This window comes from Malurus melanocephalus, unplaced genomic scaffold (assembly GCF_030028575.1).
Source record: "Malurus melanocephalus ecotype Western Australia unplaced genomic scaffold, MMel_1.1 scaffold_315, whole genome shotgun sequence".
Classification (NCBI taxonomy): domain Eukaryota; kingdom Metazoa; phylum Chordata; class Aves; order Passeriformes; family Maluridae; genus Malurus; species Malurus melanocephalus.
The window spans coordinates 322,364-345,868 of record NW_026623547.1 but is presented as its reverse complement, the minus strand read 5'-3'; the positions used below and the strand labels follow the sequence as shown (position 1 = coordinate 345,868).

Genomic DNA, 23,505 nt, shown 5'->3' with positions numbered 1-23,505 from the left:
AASAGCTAAATTTAAATCCTCTCAGAAGTTCCCTTCTGAGTCACTGAGTATTTTCTGAAACTCAGAACTTGCAGTGAATCCAGTCCCTTGTGTTCCAGTGCAGCTCCTTTAGACTGTCATGGGTATTTTCCTGCGACAGGGGAGGGATGTGTGAGTGCTGTGGGCAGTGTGTGGAGGGAGCACGGGTGGGTGCACTGGTGAAGGACCTGAGCATAAATAAGAAGCACTGTTAATGTCTTGTATTCTTAGATTAGGGCTACATCCTATGGATTTTATGTAGTTGGACCATGTCCTGTGGATTTTATGTAGTTAATTGTGTATTAATATTTCTCTGATGTTCATAAGGGCCCTGTCAGCATAGTATTAAAGCATTATATTCTGTACTGATAAGTACACAATATATACAGTATATACAGTATATAAATGCAATATATTCTGTTCTGCAAGTATCTGTAGGAGTATGTAAGGACTCAGAGAAAAGCTTGYCTCCTATTGTCTTGATTCTAGGACCTGTTGTCTCTATAAGTAGAATATTACTYATAAAATGCATATACATATATGCAACGGTACAGCATTATTATTTCATTAGCAAACTTGTTTTGTTAATTTTGTGCTGGTCAAAAGTACTGAAAAATTGCTCTGGAAGATTACTTACAGAGGCAAGAGCAAATATTAAGCCAATATGAGTATTTTCATTATGATAGAAATTCTTACTGGTCATCACACAGACATTATTGAACTGCTTGATGAACTTCCAGCTTTAGGTTGAATCCTATTTCAATGTTGAGCAAAATCATACTGATACATTGCTTTTTTTCTCCCCCTCCCCTCCTTGTTTGCTAGGATGGTACGAAACAGAAGCGAGAAAGGAAGAAGACCGTGTCGTTCAGCAGCATGCCGACGGAGAAGAAGATCAGCAGTGCAAGCGACTGCATCAAYGCCATGGTGGAAGGCTCTGAGCTCAAGAAGATCCGCTCCAACTCCAGGGTGTACCACCGGTACTTCCTTCTGGATGCCGATATGCAGTCCCTGCGCTGGGAACCTTCCAAAAAGGATTCTGAAAAAGCGAAGATTGATATTAAATCGATCAAAGAAGTAAGAACGGGAAAAAATACAGATATTTTTCGCAGCAATGGAATATATGACCAGATCTCAGAAGACTGTGCTTTTTCCATTATATATGGAGAAAATTATGAGTCGCTGGATCTGGTTGCTAAYTCAGCAGACGTTGCAAATATTTGGGTTACTGGCTTAAGATACCTGATTTCTTACGGGAAACATACTCTAGATATGCTAGGAAGTACTCAAGATAATATGCGGACTTCGTGGCTTTCACAAATGTTCAGTGAATCTGATGTAGATAATTTGGGACATATACCCCTGTGTAGTGCTGTACAATTTATAAAAGACTTAAGCCCTGGTTTAAAAACGAATAAAATTGAATTAAAATTCAAGGAGTTACATAGATCCAGGGAAAAAGCTGGTACTGAAGTAACGAAAGAAGAATTTATTGAAGTTTTTCATGAGCTTTGTACCAGACCTGAAATCTATTTCCTGTTAGTTCAGTTTTCAAGCAATAAAGAATTTCTAGATACCAAGGACCTCATGATGTTTTTGGAAGCAGAGCAGGGTATGGCACAGGTCACGGAAGAAATAAGCCTTGAAATTATTCAGAAATATGAGCCAGCCAAAGAGGGCCAGGAAAAGGGTTGTCTTTCTATAGACGGGTTTACRAATTACCTTACTTCACCAGACTGCCACATATTTGATCCAGAACATAAAAAAGTTTGTCAAGATATGAAACAACCTTTATCTCATTATTTTATAAATTCATCTCATAACACGTACTTGATAGAGGATCAGTTTCGMGGGCCTTCTGAYATCACAGGTTACATTCGTGCTCTAAAAATGGGTTGTCGAAGTGTTGAACTCGATGTGTGGGATGGCCCGGATAATGAACCTGTGATTTACACAGGACAYACAATGACATCTCAGATTGTCTTCCGTAGTGTGATTGACATTATTAACAAGTATGCCTTTTTTGCTTCAGAATACCCTCTCATTTTGTGTTTAGAAAATCATTGTTCTATTAAGCAGCAGAAAGTGATGGTACAACACATGAAGAAAATTTTGGGGGACAAACTACACACACAGTCTCCAAACATTGAAGAGTCTTATCTTCCATCACCGGAATCACTTAAAGGGAAAATACTRATTAAAGCAAAGAAGCTTTCTGCTAATTGTTCTGGACTAGAGGGCGATGTCACAGATGAAGATGAAGGAGCAGAAATGTCACAGCGAGTGGCAAAAGAGGGGGTAGAACAGCAAAACTCAATGACAGGGAAACGATTCCAGCTCTGCAAAGATCTCTCTGAGCTGGTAAGCATATGTAAATCAGTTCAGTTCAAAGAGTTTCAAGTTTCCTTTCAGCTCCAGAAGTACTGGGAAGTGTGCTCTTTTAACGAAGTGCTTGCTAGCAAATATGCCAACGAAAACCCAGGAGACTTTGTAAATTATAACAAACGCTTTCTCGCGAGGGTTTTCCCCAGTCCTATGAGGATTGACTCTAGTAATATGAATCCCCAGGACTTTTGGAAATGTGGTTGTCAGATAGTGGCAATGAACTTTCAAACGCCYGGCTTAATGATGGACCTTAACATYGGTTGGTTTCGACAAAATGGAAACTGTGGCTACGTCCTTCGTCCTGCCATCATGAGAGAAGAAGTTTCCTTCTTTAGTGCTAATACGAAAGACACCGTGCCTGGAGTTTCGCCTCAGCTGCTTCACATTAAAATCATTAGTGGGCAAAACTTCCCCAAACCCAAAGGATCAGGTGCCAAAGGTGATGTTGTGGATCCTTATGTCTATGTTGAAATACATGGAATCCCTGCTGACTGTGCTGAGCAAAGGACGAAAACTATGCATCAGAACGGGGATAATCCCATTTTCGATGAAAGCTTTGAATTTCAAATAAATTTACCAGAGCTAGCTATGGTGCGTTTTGTAGTGCTGGATGACGATTACATTGGGGACGAGTTTATCGGGCAGTACACTATTCCCTTTGAGTGTCTCCAGACTGGTTATCGGCACGTTCCTCTGCAGTCCTTGACTGGTGAAAGTTTAACTCATGCTTCCTTGTTTGTGCATGTGGCCATTACTAATCGAAGGGGTGGTGGGAAACCTCATAAGCGGGGCCTCTCTGTGAGGAAGGGCAAGAAATCAAGGGAATATGCTTCTATGAGAACATTATGGATTAAAACAATAGATGAAGTATTCAAGAATGCCCTCCAACCTATTCGGGATGCTACGGATTTGAGAGAAAATATGCAGGTACAGTTTTATAATCAATTTATTGGTTCATTTATGTACCTTTGTGTTATGATGAGTATGGAATATGGGCTTTTTTAAGAGTCTTGTAAAGTGAACTGTTTGAGTCTAATTCTGAGCAGCATTAAGAATGGATCATGTCAGAGCATCAGCTGTTATTGATGTAACCTTAAATGCACATGTGTATTTTGATGAATGAGAACTGGAAATCTGACCCCAGTGTTAGAAGTCAATCCTATTGACTCATCCTATGTCTTTGAAGGACACTTCAAATAGAAATACACTAACCAAAGTCAGTGTTTTTAAAGTCCCAAATAGAAGGCAGTACTTGCAGAAAGTTCTGTCTGCTTTCCACAGTTCTTAGTTATGTTAGAAATACGTGGAATTGGTACTAAGGTGTTGGAAGGCATCTTCTAGAAAAAGTTGTCATACTTTAAACATCATATTAGTAAACACATTGAATTTAGGGGAAGAGTGCAGGCTGAGGTGCTTGGTTTTGTGGAAGCCAAGAGATCTCAYTTCAGAAATTGTGGTATTTGGAGATTGCAGCTGAATAACCCCTTTTAGAAATTGCTTAAAATTGACTTACAAAGTTGTGTTCCATTAATAAAACTTTTAACTATTTATGAACTTCTGATGGTATACTAGCAGTGATCAACAAAATTAGGTATCGTCATTTCACATGGAGTGACCYATTAAATCGTCTTGCTGCTATATAGTGTTAAGGGGAAACAGATTAAAGGAAATGTCTGAGACCTGATTCTGGATTTTAAAGGCAAATCAGTGCATATAAATTTCCTTCATTAATAATTTTATATTAAAGAGATTCTAATAATAATAATACAATTTTAAAGCTAATTTTATATTAAAGAAGAAATTAATACATCATTATGCGTCTCTTCTGTTCCACTTGGTATATAAATTTGCTCTTTTAAAAGATAATTAAAAAAATGCAGGGATRATACTTTGACTCATAAATGTTTCAAGTTACAGGCTGCATGTAAAGTGAACTTTACCTGTAGATTACCTACTGAAGAAGAATTCTATCATATAAAGAATAMTGTATTTTAAGATACTTTTCAGGGAACAGCTGAGTTGAGGAAGCAGTGAAAACACAGAATTTTGTGCACCTACGTTAAACTCTTTAATGTGCGAGCTGCATTATGCACAGTATAATGATACAATTGAAAACAGATTCTACAGTGGGGTTTCTTTGAACATGAGATATTAAAAGGTATTTTATTACTYTAATATGTCAGTTTGAAAGATGTGCTATCAATGGAATTTACCATTATCTCTCAAAATGMTATCAAGAAGATRTTTTAGGCTCATGAGAGAAGATTAGTTTTTCTTAACTCTACTAACAGATTATATAACGTGCACAATTTAAACTCTGTGTAACTAAGTTTTTATAGCTAATAAAAGCAAATAAACCACTCAATTAACATAAGTATCAATTGATGTCATGGAATGTGACATTTGTTTAATTTCTTTATTACTGAAATTTTGTATTATAAATTGTAATGATTTTTATGATATGCAAAGAATATCCTCAAAAGCCAGATGATGAAGGGCAAAGTTGATTAGTTTGGTGTTTTTGATACAAAATGGAAGAAGAAGGARAAAGAAAATGTGCAGCATCAAGTTTAATGGTTTCTCTAAATCTGTAGTGAAATAGCCTTTTTTGTTTCTTTTGTTTCTACATTACCATGGCAAWAGCTGATGTCATAACTTGGTACATATAAATCACTGATAAAAGTATAATGTGATTAAACTGGATGCAATGTTGCATGTTTAAGTTACTTAACAGTATGAGGAGTAGGCTCTGGATATAGAGTTGGAAGTCCAAAGGCAAGAGTTACACCAGTAGTACATATTAGTCCTGTCCTGCCTGTCATTAATGAATGTACACATTCCCTGGGTCCTCRTTAACCTCTCTGTGAAATGGTTTTTCATAATGGCATACCCGTGGTACTTAAGCAAAATCTGCTTGAATGGACTTCCCAATGTCAGTCTCTTCAGCTGTGTAATTATTGTCATTAAGGTGTAGTTCAGTCAATAAAAGAAGTTTCTGTTTCYTGAACGTTTACCTGAAGTACACTGTAAGTGACTGGGTGGATGCAATTTAGTGTTCTCATAATTTTGTATATGCAGTGCATACRTATTTGGAAGTCTGCTTTGGTATTTTGTCTGGTAAAGGGACMGAAAAATATTGCACATTCGATTCCTGTTTGCATTAAGATTGGCATTATGTCTTTCTAGGAGACATGTCCACAAATGASCCTTACCATGCCACCAAGATGGAAAGAGGTTCTGATTAAAATGAAAATCTGTACCAGATACCCTGCCTGGGTGCAACATGAGAAAAAGAAGCACTGAGCACATTTGTAACTTAAATATATAATATTTTTGTTTTTATTTCCTACAGGAACACAAACTCCAGACATGGTGTAGATCATSAGTTCCCAATTGGTACAAAAATCCTAAATTCAATAGAGTGCTGACAATATTCCCATCATGGAAATATCAGTGGCTACTTGGAGTCACATTGTATTCCCAATGCTGTAAATTTTCTTCAAGTTTAAACTTTCATTTTTATATTCTACCATACTGGTTATAAAATATAACTGTAAGAAATCTTAGGGAAAGGTACAGAATCAGTATTGAATTTAAAGTACCTTAAAAATTCACTTAGGTGTGASTCTGATAGGAATACATCGATAGTGGAATGCTGGGTCTGTGAATCACACCAAATGGGAGCCAGCAGATCCACAGCATGTCTGGGCTATAGTTCAGATATGTTTAAAGTTATAAATGTGCTGGATTCCTCCTTCTACTTCACTTTGCTTAATTGGAACATTCAGCATCTAATATTTAGTTTCTCTTAGTGGCATTGTCTTAGAATTTTTCAAAATATATTACCAATATGTTTTAGTTTATGCTTATTTCCATAGGTCATTTTAGTTGTGATAGAGAGGAAATATACTTGTTCTAAATAGGTGGGTTTTTTTTCTGTAGTATGTACTGAATTATTTGAATTTTTAACATTTTTTGTAAAATATGTGTGTAATATTGGTTGGTTTTAAAAACTGCCAGTTCTTCAGGGAAAAGCTGTGGTAATTGTAGCTCAACATTGTGCTCAAGTGTAACACTAAAGTATTTTATCCTGAAAGAGCAAGACTTTAAATTTCGTGTTTAACTGTAAAGAAAACTCTTTCTTTCCTTTTTGCAGAATGCAGTAGTTTCATTCAAAGAATTATGTGGCCTCTCCCCTGTAGCAAATCTTATGCAGTGCATTTTGGCGGTGTCTATGCACTTGGTTGGGCCTGATAATACACCCTTGGTAGTWGTGAATCTCAGCGATCAATATCCAACTATGGAGCTCCAAGGRATTGTTCCAGAGGTCTTGAAAAAGATTGTAACAGCATATGAAATGGTGAGTAGTGTCTTTGTGGTTGTCTTATGTCTATTTGAAAAACTTCTTAAAACTATATGTATTATAGAGTACCATGCCTGTTTTGAAAGAATTTTTAACCTGTGACTTCCTATTTCATGCTTCATTACTTGTGCTTGGAAGTTTTTCTCATGAATGTACAGCAACTGATAGTGTTTTCACACAGGGTAAAACAGAGATTATTAATATACTGCAWGCAAACACGTATTTGTACACTGAAGAAGATAAAGAGATTATAATCAAGAGGATTTAACAGAGGAGGATGTATTAACTTGCGTGCTTTTCAGTAGTTTTAAACTTTCTGTGTATCTATACACCTCTTGTTACWTTACATTTTCCACTTTGTGGCTCTTGGTTTATTTTGGATTTGACAGAACATAGAGTACGAAGRTGTCAGGCACTGCTTTTAGGTATTGTCATTTGATAAGCACCTTAAAGTGTAAAGTTCTACACATGCTCTTTGATTTTCCTTTTCTCTGTCTTAAAGATGTCATTTCATTAGGCATTTCTAAACATGTAAGCAGCTGTAATGTTAATTTCAGACGATATGTTTCAATAAGTAATATGTTTCAGTAAATACATAAATTACGTCTTTAGAGGCTGGAAATTAAGCATGTTGCAAGAGAGAAGGAAGGAAGAACTAATACACYGATAAAAACTGATACACATCTGCATTGCATTAATTTGAAATGTGGAAAAAAGATCCAGAGGAGTGTGATTTGAAATGTCCTCCTTACTTCCACTGAAGTAATCTGTTACAGTGTAATCGATTATTTATTCATTTATTTAATATTTTCTTTCATATTTAGATGATAATTTTGCATTAATTTTGTGTGCTAAAATGAGAAATCTCACCCGGTGGCATCAAGTCATTTGCCATTTAAAGAAAAATGGAGGGAAAAACAAACCAGTGGCCTGGTTTCATATGAATCTTGTAAACTGCTTTCTAAAGAAAAAGTAGCTTTAGAATTATGCTATACCAAATTAAAAAAAAATCCACTCGTTGAATAATTAGCAATTTAGGCAGAGTTTATGTGGTTCAGTGGTGCTGTAAATGCTACAGAATCTGTTTATAATGATAGCACAGCTACAAGAAGATAGTATATATCCTATTAGTAGGATAGTAGGTAGTTATAGGATGTCACTGTAATTAGGATGGAGACAAGCTTGATTGTTGGGATTACAGCTCTAACACAAACCTAAAGAAGTTCTGTTTTCTTGATGGAGATGTCTCTACCTGCAGTTTTTTCTGATGTGGTGGTGTTGCTTGTTAGTTATTAAGCTATTCCAGGTACTTAAAATCTTAGTTCTAAGTCTGGAGTACATTTTTGGTTTGAATGTCACTTAGACAAAGGTGTCACTTAAACTTGTGATTCCAGAAATCTTTACAATCTAAATTGGGTTTGCTCTTTGTCTCTCACATGTGTTTTTTTCTACACACATGTTATAGTCTTTACATGATTTGAATATTTCTGTACTTGAGAAATCTGTACTTTACTGTCAGCATGTAAAAGTAATAGAACCTATTTTAGTGGCAAAAAGCATTTTTTCATGTTCCCATCCCTACAATATAAATACTCAGTTTCAAACTGAGTATGATAGTGCTTCTAGCTCTAAATGATGATGAAGATAAGTAAATTTAAGATTATTTTAATCAAATAAAAGTTGTGAGTTAAAATAATGAGATGCATTCAGTGTGTGACATTTGGGTTTTGCAAATACTCTGTTCAGTTTGATTTTAAGAAATTGAAAGATTTTAAGCAATTGAAATCTGTAGGGCGTGATGGAAAATGAATTCAGTCATGGGAGCCATATTCCCATGCTCTTATTTCTGAAAGCAATTGTGAAACAGTGGGAGACATCTCTAYCATCCTTTCCTCAAAGAGAGGAGATGTGATGCCGTATAGTTCATTTATTGGTGTTTGCCACAGTGGCAGATGTTTAGATGTGACAGTTTTATAGATTGTGAAGGGGAGGGGGGCTGTGATTTTGGTGTGTGTTAATATAATGAGCCCTCAAAAGGACACATCTTACCTCATTAGTTTTGACTTGGGGATATTTCTGTCACGATTGATTAATATGTGGGTGTAAAATTCTACTTAATAATGAGAGTTCTTTATCCTGAATTGAGAAAGGGTAGATGTTCTGTCAAAGTAATAATTACCTACTTGTCTTGCTCTCTGCTGGCTTAGGCCTCAATATAGGTCAGAATTATGTAACTGTGTCAAGAACTGGATGAAATCATGTGGATAACAAAGATAGAGTTAAATGTTTATGAAACAAACCTTGGTATCATAAATGTTGTTACCTTGTGTGCCCTCTCAGCATGGCACATGTAATGGCATTCTCAAAGTGTGGCTGTCCAGGTTCACGATATCTTTAGTTAATAAAGGATTTTTATTTGTCAGAAATACTCTCCTTTTTATAAAATAATAATAGACATAGRAAGTCATGTTCAAGATTTTAATTATTCAGAATTTGTTACATTGGGAGTGCTTGAGGGACTCATTGTTGCTTTGTAGAGTGAGAAAGAATGCAAGACCTTTAGAGCAGGACAATCAGTCCACATTGAAATAATTACAAATAAATGTAGTACTGCAGGGGCACAAGGAAAGGAGAGAGTATCTTCAGTGTAGCATAGGTATATATTTTATTGGTATATTTTTTAATGAAACAGTGAGGTAAATGATAATAAAGTATATCAGTAGGTATTTGGAGTTTTTATCTTTAAACAAATAGCACATAATGCTTTCTTAAATTGTCTGCATTCTCTGCCATATTAATGGAGGAACTGTTAAGTGACCAAGGCTAGTTCTATTCATGGATTAAAAAACCCTCATATTCATGTTATAGGAACTGGAGTGTATTTTCAGGATAGTGAAAACCAAATATAGCTAGGAATTTTTGAGAAAGGCAAAAGTTTGAGGKGTGTGTTTTTCTTTAGCTTCTCCATGCTCCTGAGTATTTTTCACCCTACCATCTTTTCACTGTTTAACAATGTTTTATTTTTCCCTCTTGTTCATGAACTTCAGCTTCCTTTATGTGATACTTCAGCATGCACTCTGTTGGTGTCATCACACCCATCACTGATCAGTGCTGCAGACTGAAGCTTGGAGTTAAGGCAAGTGCCTCTTCCACACCATTGCATGTCTTTTTTAATGTCTTGTAACCTTTAAGATAAACAGTAAGTAAACCTTAAAAAGTTAAACCATGGCAAGAGAAAAAAATAAATGATCTTGCCCTAAGTCTGCAGCATTATTCAGTGATGAGTATAATAATACTGCAAAGATATGCTAGAGGACCATACAAATAAAGCCAGATACTGCTGAGAACTTGGCTGTCTCTGTTTGCCTTTAGTGGAGKATGAAGTGTCCCATTGCTGAAGATAACGTTTTCTGAACTTCCCAAGCTGGCATTTACTTCTAAGAGAAAAACACAGAACAGGCAGATAACTGCACCTGTGTGAAAAAGAAGTAATGCTACTTCAATAATCAGGATTAGATGTTATTAAATTCTAATTAGATAATGCTGCTAGTTCCATTTTTTTGCTAGTTTCCGGGGGTGGGTTTTTTTTTTAATTTTGAGGTTATTTTGTAATTCACAGTGTCTACAGAATGCAGTATAGATCTGTAAATGGTTTAAATGAAATCAAATAAGATTAATAGATTTTTTTGTATACACCCTAGGGATGGACTTGAAAGCAGGTCTGTGTTTACTGATGGTGAGGGTTGTGAGAGAATGAAAATGAGAGGTATTAAAACAGAATGACGCTGTTAAATTGGTAAACACCATACCATTAGTGATGGACAGTTCTGTAGAAAGATTCAATCCAGTTACCTTATTGTTGGCTCTTTCCAGCTAGACTCAATACAGCAGGTTGCAGATGCCATCAAGCAGAAGTTGAACTTCATGTTGCAGAGTTGGAAATTTTGGCGATGACATTATCTAGATTAGATAGCTGGTATTTTGAACTGCAACGTGTCCATCCCATTGGAAAGCAGACTGTTTGGCACTATACCTGGTAGAGTTACAGACTGGACTGGTACTAATAGGGCTTATTAAAAGACTTTCTGAAAAGAACCAATTGTCAGTGTTTCGGTAAAATGTCATCTCATACTTCAGCTGCCGCTCAAAACCTTGAATATTCTTCACTTTTAAAACTCATCTTGATATTGATATAGATTAATTGAGTGGAGTACTTCTGTATGGTGTGGTTGGATTGAACCTCATCATTCTGAAGGAAGAAAAGGGTTGCCTTTTCACAGGGCCTAAGAAAGAGTTATTAGCAGGTCTGTTTTAAGTTACGCTTAGCTCATAAAATCTGTATTAGTTACCTGTTGTTGATGTAGTTCTTGGCTATGGTTATGGTGCAAATACAGTAAGAAGGATTACAGTCTTCATGCTCTGGTTATAGATTTGTATCTTGAGAGAACAAGTAGAGCAAGACTTTTSTGTTCCCTCTCAACCTAATAACTTGTCAGAGTTACTCAGTTGAGCAGCCTTTGTTCCCTGAATTACCCTTTGAGATTGCAGACTTCTGGGGCAACCAAAAACACTGGATCTAGTGCTGGTAATTCTCTCCTAAAACTTAGTGAATATGTTGGTTCAATTCTTGCATAACTTTCTTTAGGCCTAAAYATTCAGTTTCTGATAGTGTCAGAGGAGACTGAGTTCAATGTCACCAATCTCCTGTAGTAGAACTCAATCTTTGGATATCATGTGATTTTAAATCACGTGATAGCATCTGCCCACCTCTTGCATTGTGCACTTGAAGAAAATTCAGATTTTTCCATGTGGTACCTTTCCTGAGGAATATATTACTGGCATAGACCATTATAACTGTTTTTTTAACTGAGCTTGTTCAGAATGTTGTTCTTGAGCCCGTGACTTGGAAGTGGAGCTCCATGTGTGTTCCATGTTGCAATTTAACTCTTRGCATAGTCTGGCTTATGAAGAAAAGAATTTACGGCTTTGTGCAGAAGATTGAAAGCTACTRTTCCTTGCTTTTATTCTTGAGAGCATAACTACATAAAACAAAACAGAAAGATAAAAGAAGTAGTCAAAAGAACAGACATCACAGACAGTCTGTAGATACCGCCCGGGGAGTTTGAAGTAAATATGTACCACTTATCAAAAAACACTTGAGGAGAACAAAATGGAGTATGCTCTCATGAAAAGAAGGCACCTTCCAAAAAGCTGAAGTCAGATGCAAATAAGGAGGTCAAGAGTGATATTTAAACCTGCCATGGTTAAATAAGAAATAAAAGAAAACAYACCGTGAAGAATTTCAAGAATGATCTGCACAGACTTAAAAATAACAATAACTTCTTCTCCAAAAATACCAGAAATGGGAYGTCTGCCAAAGACTGTGTAAGATCACTAATTGATCAATGTATAAAATAAAGCCCCAGCTAAGGAGGTAAAGCTACAATACTAAATTAGGTTTTGCATCCATATACCTGTGGAGAGTAAGGTTTCACATGGAATGCTTCTTTATGGAAGTCTAATTGGAGAATTCATCTGTAATGAAWTGCTGATAGAAGATATTACACAGGAAAGGCAGAATTATCGGGAAAATGATATACCAGAAAGAGGTGATACTCATTTAAGAGTTCTGAAAGATCTCAAGAGTTGATGTATCAAAACTGCTAATTGTGTGTATCCTCTCACTTAAGACTGACTATCAAAGTTGTTAGYGTGGTGCCAATGTTTTAAGAGATTTCCAGGGAAAATGATGAAATTWCAGATCAGACAGGCTGACATCTGTACTGTGAAAATGGGTAGAAACTGTTTTGAAGAAGGAAATTAGAGGAAAGATGGAGAAATGTGTCATGTTGGGGAAGAGTCAATACAGCTTTTATAAAATGAAGGGCTCATTAATCCCTTGGAGTTCTTTGATGTCCAAAAGCATGCAGACACAGCAGATCAGTCCAGTTAGATTTTCCAAAGCATTTGTCAAAGTTTCCTTTCAAATGCTCATATTGGAATAAAGTTACCCTTAAATTTTTAGACTTTTAAAATTCTTAGATCTTTTCCCATAGCTTAAGTGGATGTTGACCTTAACCTTATGTTCCAGCAGGAAGAGATGTGTTAAGGACAGTTGCTTGTGTTGATTTTTTGTATTAAGGGTGTGTTTTTCCCTAAGTGGATTAGAGATAGTAGGTATAGCTCCTGCAACTTTGAGCTAGCTAAAGTAGCTAAGAACTCTGGAAGCTGTATGAATTAATGCTGCCCTCAGATTTGCAAAGGTTATCGAGGTGTGAGGTATGTAGCTGCTTAGACTTTTAACAACTTTCTCAGTCTTAGTGGTAGATTGTTATAACGTGTGTTAAAACAGAGAATTTCAGAGCTGGCAACACAAATGCAGAATTGAAATTGTGATAACACAGTGTCTCACTGTTTCCATTATTGCCTCTGGCTTTCTGCAGTATTGCTTACTTTCATTATCAAGTCTCTGCAGAGTAGAACTGTCTTTATTTAAGTAATAAGTGGATATAGTTCAGTGGTGAAGAGATCTAAGGGAAAACATACATAATTTACTGCAATTTAATATTGCAAATAGCCCAGGTAATGAGTTTTGCTATGTTTAATAAATTATAATAATTTTGGATCCTGGTTTTTTTTTAGATTAATTGAAATAGTTACTGATTATGTAGCTGTTACTCTGTCACAAAAACTGATTGAAAACAAAGCATTCATGGAAAATATAGTGAAGAGCTTGGACACTTCCTTCAGAAAGAGTTATGCTGCTTATTATCAGTTTTTATTTTCCTGTTTTATAACACCATGAAGGTTGTAATTATGCTTCYAAAAACAGAGCTGCAGATGATAACCTTAGCTTATGCTGGGCTTTTTCAGTCCACAAAGCAGACATCTAATTTTGGATACTCAAGACTCCAGTGCCAAATGTTGTAAAGTRTGAGCTGTTTAGCATTGATTGAAAAGCTCTGATAATGACAATTTAATGCTTCTGTGAAGTCAAGATTTCTGCGTTTCTTGTTGAGAGCATGAATGGTGAAGCTTTTTGTATCCTCTCACTAATCCCATTATGTCTAATGGCTGACTCACAGTATTCATAAGGGCGTAAAATAATACGGCTACTTAGGAAGAGGAGTTTGTGTAGCTTTCTGTCCTCTTGTCATGTAGTCTGGTGGAWTGTTTATGGAAGAGCATAAAAATAGGTCAGATGAACAGCAACTTTTTATATGGACTCCATATTTCCAATAGTAGTTCCTTTCTCAATAAATTTTAAATTTTATGTTTGTCTTTTTGATTCCGTCTGTGTGAAAAACATTGTGGTTATTAGAACTGCTACTGACAGTTCTCATTTCAGAAATAACACTACCTATTAATTTTTTCACATGGATGATAGATTTTAGCTCCTTATACAGATAGATGATATTTTCATCTCATATATATGTCCTTGCCTATTGTCTGCTTTTYACTTAGTTTTTCATTCTATCAGCTTTAGTTTAAAAACCATGAAAACCATTTTGCTACAACAACCAGAGTATAAAGAATGTGAAGAGAAATGACTGTTGGATTTAAAAGAGTTTGTCATTGGGTGCATAGTTTGGAAGAGAGCTGCTGATTATTTTATTTACTCTGTCTTCAACCTAGTCTTTCTCATATGCTTTACTCATTAGRAATTAAGAAAGAATAGAAGACCTTTTAATGGAGAACTTGTGAACTGTTTGTTCCTTTGGTAATTTTTCTTAAACTGGGGGAAATTTGGGGATACTGCAGAATTAAGAAAGATTATGTCCTATTTTTTCTCAGGCCTAATTCTCTATAAGAATTAGTTTTGGTAAGGGGATTTCGTACCTTATGAACCTGCAGTATATTATGGCATAATCTCAGCTTGCTTTTTTTCTGAAGACAAAAAACCCTTTTCCATATATGTGTTTTCTAGAATATGAAACATTTAAAAAAGAGATGAGAGAGGAAAGGTAGGCTGAAAACGTTAAAGTGTGAGTCTGTTTCTGTGTTTTTCCACTTAAGTGAATAAATTTCCACTGTCAGGTACAGCATTACATTTATATCATAATAATGCCAGTGAATTCAGGAAGCATAATGGAAATTTCATCTGCGYTTTTCTTGGAAGAGGGCAGTGGTTTAAAATCTAAAGAGAAACATAATACTTGATTATATCATAACATATGTTATGGTTGAGGAAGGTGRTCCTTCCCCTCTGYTYWGKGCWGGTGAGGCCACACCTGCAGTGCTGTGTCCAGTCCTGGGCTCCCCAGCACAAGGAAGTCGTGGATGTGCTGAAGAGTCAGACAGAGGGGCACTAAGGTGATGGAGCAGCTCTCCTGCAYGGAGAGGCTGAGAGAGCTGGGGCTGCTCAGTCTGGAGGAAAGAAGGCTGAGGGTATCTCAGACGTGTTTGAATGCCTGAGGAGAGGGCAGAGATGGGCTGTTTTCAGTGGTGCCTGGTGACAGGAGAAAAGGCTTGAAATGAAAAACAGGAGGCTCTGTTAGAACATCAGGTGACACTTTGACTGTAAAGAACCTGAGGTCCCTTCTAACCTCAATGACTGTTTCTGTGCTAAACTTATTTTCTTGCATAGCTGAAAAAATATTTTCTGCTTCAGACAACACATTTGCTAAAAACCTTACTGCTTTGAAGGAAATTTGGCTTGATGTGACGAGACCTCTGTGTGTAGAGAAGTAGTTAGCAGCTTTATTTTCTTACCTTGCTGCTTTGGACTGTACTTGGATAGTGGAAAGATCAGTTCTTGTTTCTAGAGCTTTGAACTTTCTGTGCAAAACCACACCTCATTTTTATCTATAAGAAGTTGCTATTGTTGTCTTGAGCCAGAAAGCTCAGTTCTTTTTACTGGAGATGTCAACTTCACTAAAATTCATTTTTGTATGAAGTCATTTAGGTTGGAAGGCACCTCTGGAGATCATCTAATCCCARCCTTCTTGCTCAAAGCAGGATCAGACAGGGCAGGTTGCCCATGACTGTGTCCAGTTGGCTGTTGAATATCACTGAGGGTGGAGACTCCACAATCTCTTTGGGAAAGCTCTTCCAGTGTTTGACGAACCTGAATTCCCCCTGAACCTTTTCTGCTCCAGGCTRACCAGTCCTGTATCCTTCTACAATGAAGTGACTGGCTTGGCAGAGCTGAGGAAAGCAGTAAAGGTTTTTTGCTTAAAATTCTGTTTCTGTTATTTGTGGTGGTCCTGTTAGAAGTTGAATTTTTCAGAATTCTTTCAGTGTGGTGTCCACAATGTTAGAACAATTCGTTTTAGATGTGAGGTTTGATACGAGTTTGCAATCTGATTTTACAGTGATTTCCTTTCTTATTTGCTGTAACACCATTCTTTTCCAGTGGAGAATAAAARGCAACACAAATTGTTTAAAACAACTCCTTATGCAGATGCACAGCAAGCTGACCACAGCAGTTGTCACTGAAAGGTCTAAGAATACTGGACTACTTGGACACAATTTATATAGATATTCAATTAGAGTATATARACTATATTTTGTTTGAGTTCCTGGTACATATAATGGTTCTAGAGGGCAGACAGTTTGTATGGTGTCCCTGCCAGAGTTCCTTTCTGCTTGGGGCTGTGGTAGCAACTTCTGATCCTCACTGTGTAACACGTCTTTTGAAGTGGTGCAGATGCTATTAGCGGTTTGGGATACCTTGTGTTTGGTTTCCTATTTTTGTGAAGTGCTATTTGCTATTGGTGCTATTTGTATCATCCTGGGTTTAATAAAATGTTTGGAAAATGCAAATTACATTTTTATTACTGCTGTTCAGACCTCTGTTTTGGCCTCTGTATACTAAGCTGTTATTAGAAATGGTGTAGTTTGTGGTTTCAGAAATATATCTAATATGCAGAGGTTTGGGTGAAAGTAGAATGTGAGTGCCATTTTAATGAAGATTTKGTTTGTACCTGCTGTAAGTATGGTTTCAGTTTTTCTGTTGGAATGTAGGTCTAACAGTATTGGCAACACATATTCACAGATTTTGAAATGTAGGTGTGKGGTGTGCTTTTCTSGCTAAAAATAGTGTTCATCCTTGGTGTTGTGATTCTGTCAGTGAAGGTGTTTTCTCACTGAGTTTCATCAGCCAGACACAGTTTATCATTGGTTGGTTTTTCCATTTTAAAATGCAGCTGATGTCTCATTGTGTGCTACCAACCAGTTCCACATGCAGAGGTCTGTGTTAAATGTGATGTTTAAAATATTTAGAGTTGAGTTCAGTAACACATTTTCCCTCAGTTGGAGTAATAAACAGAATGCTTTATCTTCCACCAGAAGAGCTTTCTGTGTGAGCTTAGTAGACATAGATATATATTTAAAAATATTTTATAATAGAAATATTTTATAATATAAATCGTGTATATATCTACATTTCCATAGCTGTCTTAATGAGCGAGTTCTCTTTTGCTGAGAGTGAGATAGATTTTTTTTCAGTATATGAGTTTTTCACTTGATTTGTGAGGACAGTCATGTAAGTGATGAGCTGTTAACAATACAATTCCATCAGTTTGAAGCAACAGTTGTAATTTCTAACCATCATAATTGGCTTTTTAAGGCAGGAAAAATATATAATAATAATGAGATTTCCAGTCCTTGTTGAGAATTCCGGGCTTATCTTTTAGTGTTTCTTTCTGAATACCCTTAATAGTAATTTAATTTTTAAAATGGCTTTCTTCACATTTGTCCATTTGTTAGAATAACTTGGTAAAATGCTTGCATCATTTAACCAATAGAATTTGAAGAATATAACAACTGGATCAAACTGTCAACCTGGCCTCTACAAAAAGGTGATGACTTCAGGCACATGAAGCATACCATTCTTCATTCCCCATTTTCCACTGACAAACAAAAAAAGCAGGATTATCCAGTATGTAATGAGTACCTGAGAAGTTCTCTGGTCATCCTAAGGTTGGGGTTTGGTGGTGAGGTGGTAATTGAAAGGAAACTTGGAGCAATTCCTGCATTATATGYGTATTTAAAATACATTGTTTTAATATTTTGAATCTTTGCTTCCTGAAAAAAAAAGCAACATAGGTTAGAAATGTGAATCAGTATTGTAAAAATGTTGCTACAAAATACAGCTTACTAAACTTCATTCAAAATGTTCTTTTCTTAAAATATGCATGGTAATTCTCAATACATTTTTATTGATCAGTGGGTATTTGGTTGTTCCCTATTACATTTGTTTCCATTTCTCTTTCTAGATTTGTCACTGRTAATATTCTAAAAGTTGTCTGTGCTCAGCAAATACCTGCTTATTGATTGGCTTGTTCAATACAGACTAGTTTAGTATATAGCAGATTCTACCTGGTGTTTCTCCTCAATTTCCACAAYTAATTTGCTTTGAGATTTCCATGTCTTATTCTGCTGCAGACAGTGTTTTTCACACGCCTGCTTACTCAGCACTTTATATTTCACTTGTTTATCAATCACATGTATACATACCAGTATCATTTGGATTAGACTAATTTTCTGTTTAAATATCACCGTTTAAACATAGTTGTTCCATGTCTACCAAAAGTAGTGTGTCTACCAAAAGTCTTGCAGTCTCTGTTAATGTCTAACATAATGTCTAATATAACCTCATGAGTGTTTTCATGAGGTTATAATTTTGGCTTGAACACTAGAAAGAATTCATGTGTTCAAACACTACATAAGAGTAATTTTACAAATAGTTGGATACATACTGAAAGGTCAATGTGTGGTGAAGAGCAGTGTAAAAATAAAATTATAATGAGCAAGTACTATTACTTTATTAATCAATTGCAACTASAAGGTGACACCTACTCATGTACACATCATACTGCTCCATTATTTTCTTAGTGAAGGACATTTTARAATTGGGGTGTTCTATGATACTGATTGAATGGTAGAGGCAGTCAAACCTGCATTACTGCTAGCTCAGCCAGTTTTGCCCTGCAGTGCTGTTAATCTTAAATACAGCTTTGTATGTATTTTTAGAGACCAAAGATAAAGAAAGTAACTGTTACTGGTGTAGGTAATATAAAAGTGGGTTTTAGAATTATTTCTRCCACATGAAATTCATTGCCATTTTTCTTCAAAAGTTGTGAAGAGGGCATTGCTTTTGATCTGAGGGTGTTTAGCAGCTCTGCACACTGGAACTGTGAAATATGAAATTGGCATGTTATTATAAATTTTTCAGTGTTAGCCTGGCCATGATGAAAGAACAGTAATACAGCGATTAGTTTTGTTTTCTTTCATGAGCAGAACTTTTACAACTTTCTTGCTTTGTCAATACAGAAAGTCAACAAAAAAGCAGTAACGTAAGCATTTTTATTCATCTTAGAATTCTCTTATTTCTGAAAGTCATTGCGGTGTCTCAGAGTGAGTCTTCTAATCAGCTGAGACTTGTTCTCCCCTGCTTCTAAATTACCTGATGTTCATGTAGGCTGTATGAAGGAAGCAGAGCAGATAGTTATGTTCTGTCTCTGGAACAGGATCTTATTGAGATGGCTTAGAAATTACATTATTATACACATGGGGTCAGGAAAACAGAGCAGGGCAGTTGTAATATTGCTTACAATTYCTTCAAAACAAATACCTTGAACAGGCAACACAGCTGTTCTTTTTTATGAACTTTTATGAGCAGTCAAAAGGCTGCTCAGGTGAAAGGACTCATATTGATAGAGAATCCCTCTCTAATCCTTATTAATGTGTATTACCATCCCAGAAGAGCCTTAAAGTCATATGAGCTCAGCATTTCATTTTTCAAGGTGATTTTCAATGCAGGAAAAAGCTGCTTTACAGTTTCCTTTCATCTAGTTAGCAAAATAACATCAGCTATTGGCAGTATATTTGTGGTAGACATCASCTGGGTTTTGCTTYTCTCCATTTAAGTTCATTGCAGAARCAAATGTGTTACATGAGACATATTGAAACAGGTAAATCCTTGCCTGTCAAGCAAATTTATAGTGATYTGATTTCAATTTCAGAGTTCTGCTTTTGAGACTGAGTAGTTATGAAACACGGTGAAGTGGGGCTTTCTCCTTGATCTGTTAGGAATAGTCAGTTTGCAGTGCTCTCTATGTGGGTGAAATATTTGATTCTCTTACTTAAATTGTCTTCAATTTGTTACACTTAAATAGTAATCAGTATAATTCTATTTATAGGTAGTTTTTCTTGAGTGAACATTGATATTTATATTCAAAGAACAATCCAGTTAAAAATGGGGTAACCTAAAGTTCTTCACTTGCAGCTTAGCAACCTGATCGAGTTATTTTTATTTCTTATATTATAATTTATATTTATTTAAAACAATCCTAACAACTGACATAAATCAGGCTAAGTAGATACTTTAAATAGAGATTAATCAGGATGTGAGGATTAAATTAAATTATTCAGTATGATGACTTCCACATACTCTACCACATACTCTAAATTTGCTTATTCACGTACTGTTTATGTGTAGCATGAACTAAAAATGTCAGGGTTTGCATCATTTTCTTTATTGGTTTAAAACAAAATAATAGAAATAGAACTAGAATTATTATTAAATGCTTTTTCATTTGTTTAAACCAGGTTTTTGTGCAGCTGACAGTTATAGAAGCCTKTAGAGTAGTTTGTATCTATGCAGGTGTTTTTCCTCCTCGCTTGCACACTTGTCATGATCAAAAATCCGAGACTTGCTTGCCTGCTTCTCAAAATTGATTTATGCCTTACTTAGAGCAATGTTCAGAAAAACAGCCTCAATGTCATTCAGCTGGAGAAAGCTCCTTCTAATACGTGTGAGGAAGTCATGCCTCTCACAGTTTTCTCTAAGCAAGAGTGTTAGAGATTTAGTTTTTTTTTTCCTGTAACATGGAATGTTCCTTCTCATAACAGCAAATTGTGGTCTCCTAAGGAAAAGCAAGTTCTGCATGAACACCCACATAAGTAACATGTCAAAATTTAGTCATTGTTTTAGTGGAGAGAAAATTGTCTGCTTGAGTGGGTACCAGAGATGTCAGTGGGTAAGGTGTGAAGCAAAGTTGTTACTTCTAAAAACCTTCCCTAGGCTGAAAAATCTGCACAGTTCTATCTCTGTAGCTGTGCATTCAGCTGGGCTTCCCTGAAAGGCTTTTTAGAAAAGCCTTTAGAAAGATCAGCTAAAGGAATAATTTATTTTTCTTATCCTCCATCACCCGCCTCAAGTGATTTGTTTTCTGCCATAAAGCATTGTCTCGTACATATGTGCAAGTCAAGCCACAAAAGGGAAAATGTAGAGGAAAAAAAACTGGAAAAGCAATGGAATGATGCCTTGGAAAAAGGACACACTGGGTCATGAGTGACCATCATCCTGAATGCTGGAGTGAATGAGGAAGAGGAAAATTGCATCCAGGTTATCTTATCCAAGCCACCAAAACTGAATTACCTGGTTGTATCATTTCCAGTTGCTTTGATAGGTAGTGAACTATGGAGTAGACGTTTTGCTTCGGTGTTCACAGATCCCAGCCCAAAATTATTGTATTTTTTGTCTTTATGCTACAATTAGGGCACTTCTCTGCCTCATTATGACCAGGAAAATGAGTGTATTCATTATGTTAGCAATGAATATTATTGATTTGAGTTCAATTACAAGCATCTTTTGCAAATAAAAATTTTTAAGTAAAAATTTAATTTTACTGATATATCTGAATATTTTGTTTTCTCTACAGATGATTCACACCATCAGGACTCTAGTTGAAAATACAGATAGCTTATATGAGAAGATAGTACAGTGTCAGAAAGCAGGTAAGTACAAACTGCTTTAAAAATATTATACAGAACTTAACACATTTTTTCTTTATTTTCCAAAACTTTTAATTGATATTCAACTGTAGCAAAAAATAATTCCCAAAACAGTAACCAAAACCAAAACTCAACAACCAAACAACATAAAAAACTCATACAAAAAAAGGAGATTATTGTAATTTAGGTACATCCAGTAAGAGTGAAAAGACATTTCAAATCATAGAAATCAAAGATTCATGGAATTACATCTTGAATTTGGAAATTGCAAGAAAATTTTATCTATGGACAGTAGCTTGTCAGTATAGTCATTTCCACAAGTGAAAACACAAGATTACAGGAGAGAAAGAGAATGATCTTCCTTCAGAGTGAAATTTTTTAACTGTTTACTCCTAGCCCCTCTTTCTCTATGTGACAAATTTTCTTCCTTTGTTGTGGTGGTCCAGTGTTGCCAAGAGCCTTGGTGAAGCCTGAATTGTCAGAAGAACTTTGCCTTCTGATAATTGAACAGTMGTTCAGATATTTCATTCCTTTGTTTTTCTGTGTGTGTTGGGTGGATGCCCTCTGGTTCTGTGTTGGTCCCACAGCTTTCCTGGGTCTGATATATATATTTGAAATAAATGGTATAGCTGCTTCTTAATCCCTTCACAAGTTGACCCTATTTTTACATGATAGTTTGTAACTGTTTTATCATTTGGACACAACTGAGTTTTGRAGGTTTCTTTCTTGTTTTGACTAGCGTGTCTGACCTTGCTGTTTAATCATGCTTGTTTTCTTTTGATCTTTTAACTGTTTTATAAATAATGTTACAAATTTGCTCAAAGTGATGCATCACGTTTTGCATCAGGAMCAGGAATGCTGCCAAAGAGTCAGCCAAAGCATTTACAATCATGCTTTGCATGACTCAATTGGGACAAAAGCTTTTTATATACAAAYACATTTTTATCTACCAGATATTCAGCATCCTGCAGCCCCCATCATCTCCCATTATTTTCTTCCATTCTTTGATTTGCTTCTCTGCTCTCCTACTAAAGTCTCTTTGTTTTGTTCCTTTCCCCTCCAAAAAATAAAAGTAGTGCTTTTATACTCTCAGCCTTCCTTTACAAACTCTCTTCTATTAGCAGTGACTTTCAGCTCAGATCAGCAGAAGCAAAGGCTTACTCACTCTCGATTTCTAGATCTCCCCTTGATCCACAGCACTCATTCCTCAGACTATCTGAACTTCAGTCAAACCACAGAACTGTCAAAATACCCGAAAATTTTAAGTTATCCCATTTACTTCAAGTTCTCAAACATAAATAATCATAAATGACAAAATATTATTTCACACRTCCTATTGATAGATGCAGAGCTTTATCTAAAATACAGTGGTAGTTTTGGCTGGGATAGTTATTTTTCTTCCCAGGAGCTGAAATGGGGCTGTGTTACAGAGTTGTGCTTAAATGGGGCTGATAATGYAGAGATGTTTTTGTTACTGCTGAGCAGTGCKTACCCAGAATGAATTCCTTGTTTTGCTTTGCTTGTGTGCACAGCTTCTGCTTTACCTTTTCAGCTGTCTTTATCTCAGCCCACRAGTTTTCTCACTTTTCTGATTCTCTCCCTCATCCCACCCAGGACCTTKTCTGGTAGATGATGTGTGTGTTTGCTTCTTAAATCATCTCCCATTTATGTGGTGATAGTGTGCCATGTTTTTTTTGTGTCACCAGCATCTTAAGCAGTTTAGGTTCTTGGTTAAAGGTAAGGCAAAAGCTAGCTGCCCAAATTTTTGTATTTTAGAGCTGTTGCTCTTCAGAAAAGATTGCTTTCTACTGGCTTATATGGATTCMTGTAAACTTCCATATTTCTGATTTTCTTGAGTCATACCATGTTATTTTACATGGGGGCCAGTTGGGCCCAGGAATCCTTTGTTAAGAACGCTAAAGACTTAAAGCCCGTGCTAATTAGTGGAGATTTTGATCTCCTTTAAATGAGAAGCCTCCAGCATGGTGACATAAGCC

At 36.0% G+C, this 23,505-nt stretch overlaps 1 protein-coding gene across 1 annotated transcript in view; it reads left to right on the top strand.

Moving 5' to 3' along the window:
* Nucleotides 1-23,505, top strand: part of PLCL2 (phospholipase C like 2) — a 101,052-nt gene that overhangs the window by 53,690 nt on the left and 23,857 nt on the right. Inside the window, exons 3-5 of the mRNA XM_057377430.1 lie at nt 844-3,330; nt 6,560-6,763; nt 21,436-21,511. Of these exons, the coding sequence (XP_057233413.1) occupies nt 844-3,330; nt 6,560-6,763; nt 21,436-21,511 (2,767 nt within the window). The remainder of the gene's footprint in view (nt 1-843; nt 3,331-6,559; nt 6,764-21,435; nt 21,512-23,505) is intronic.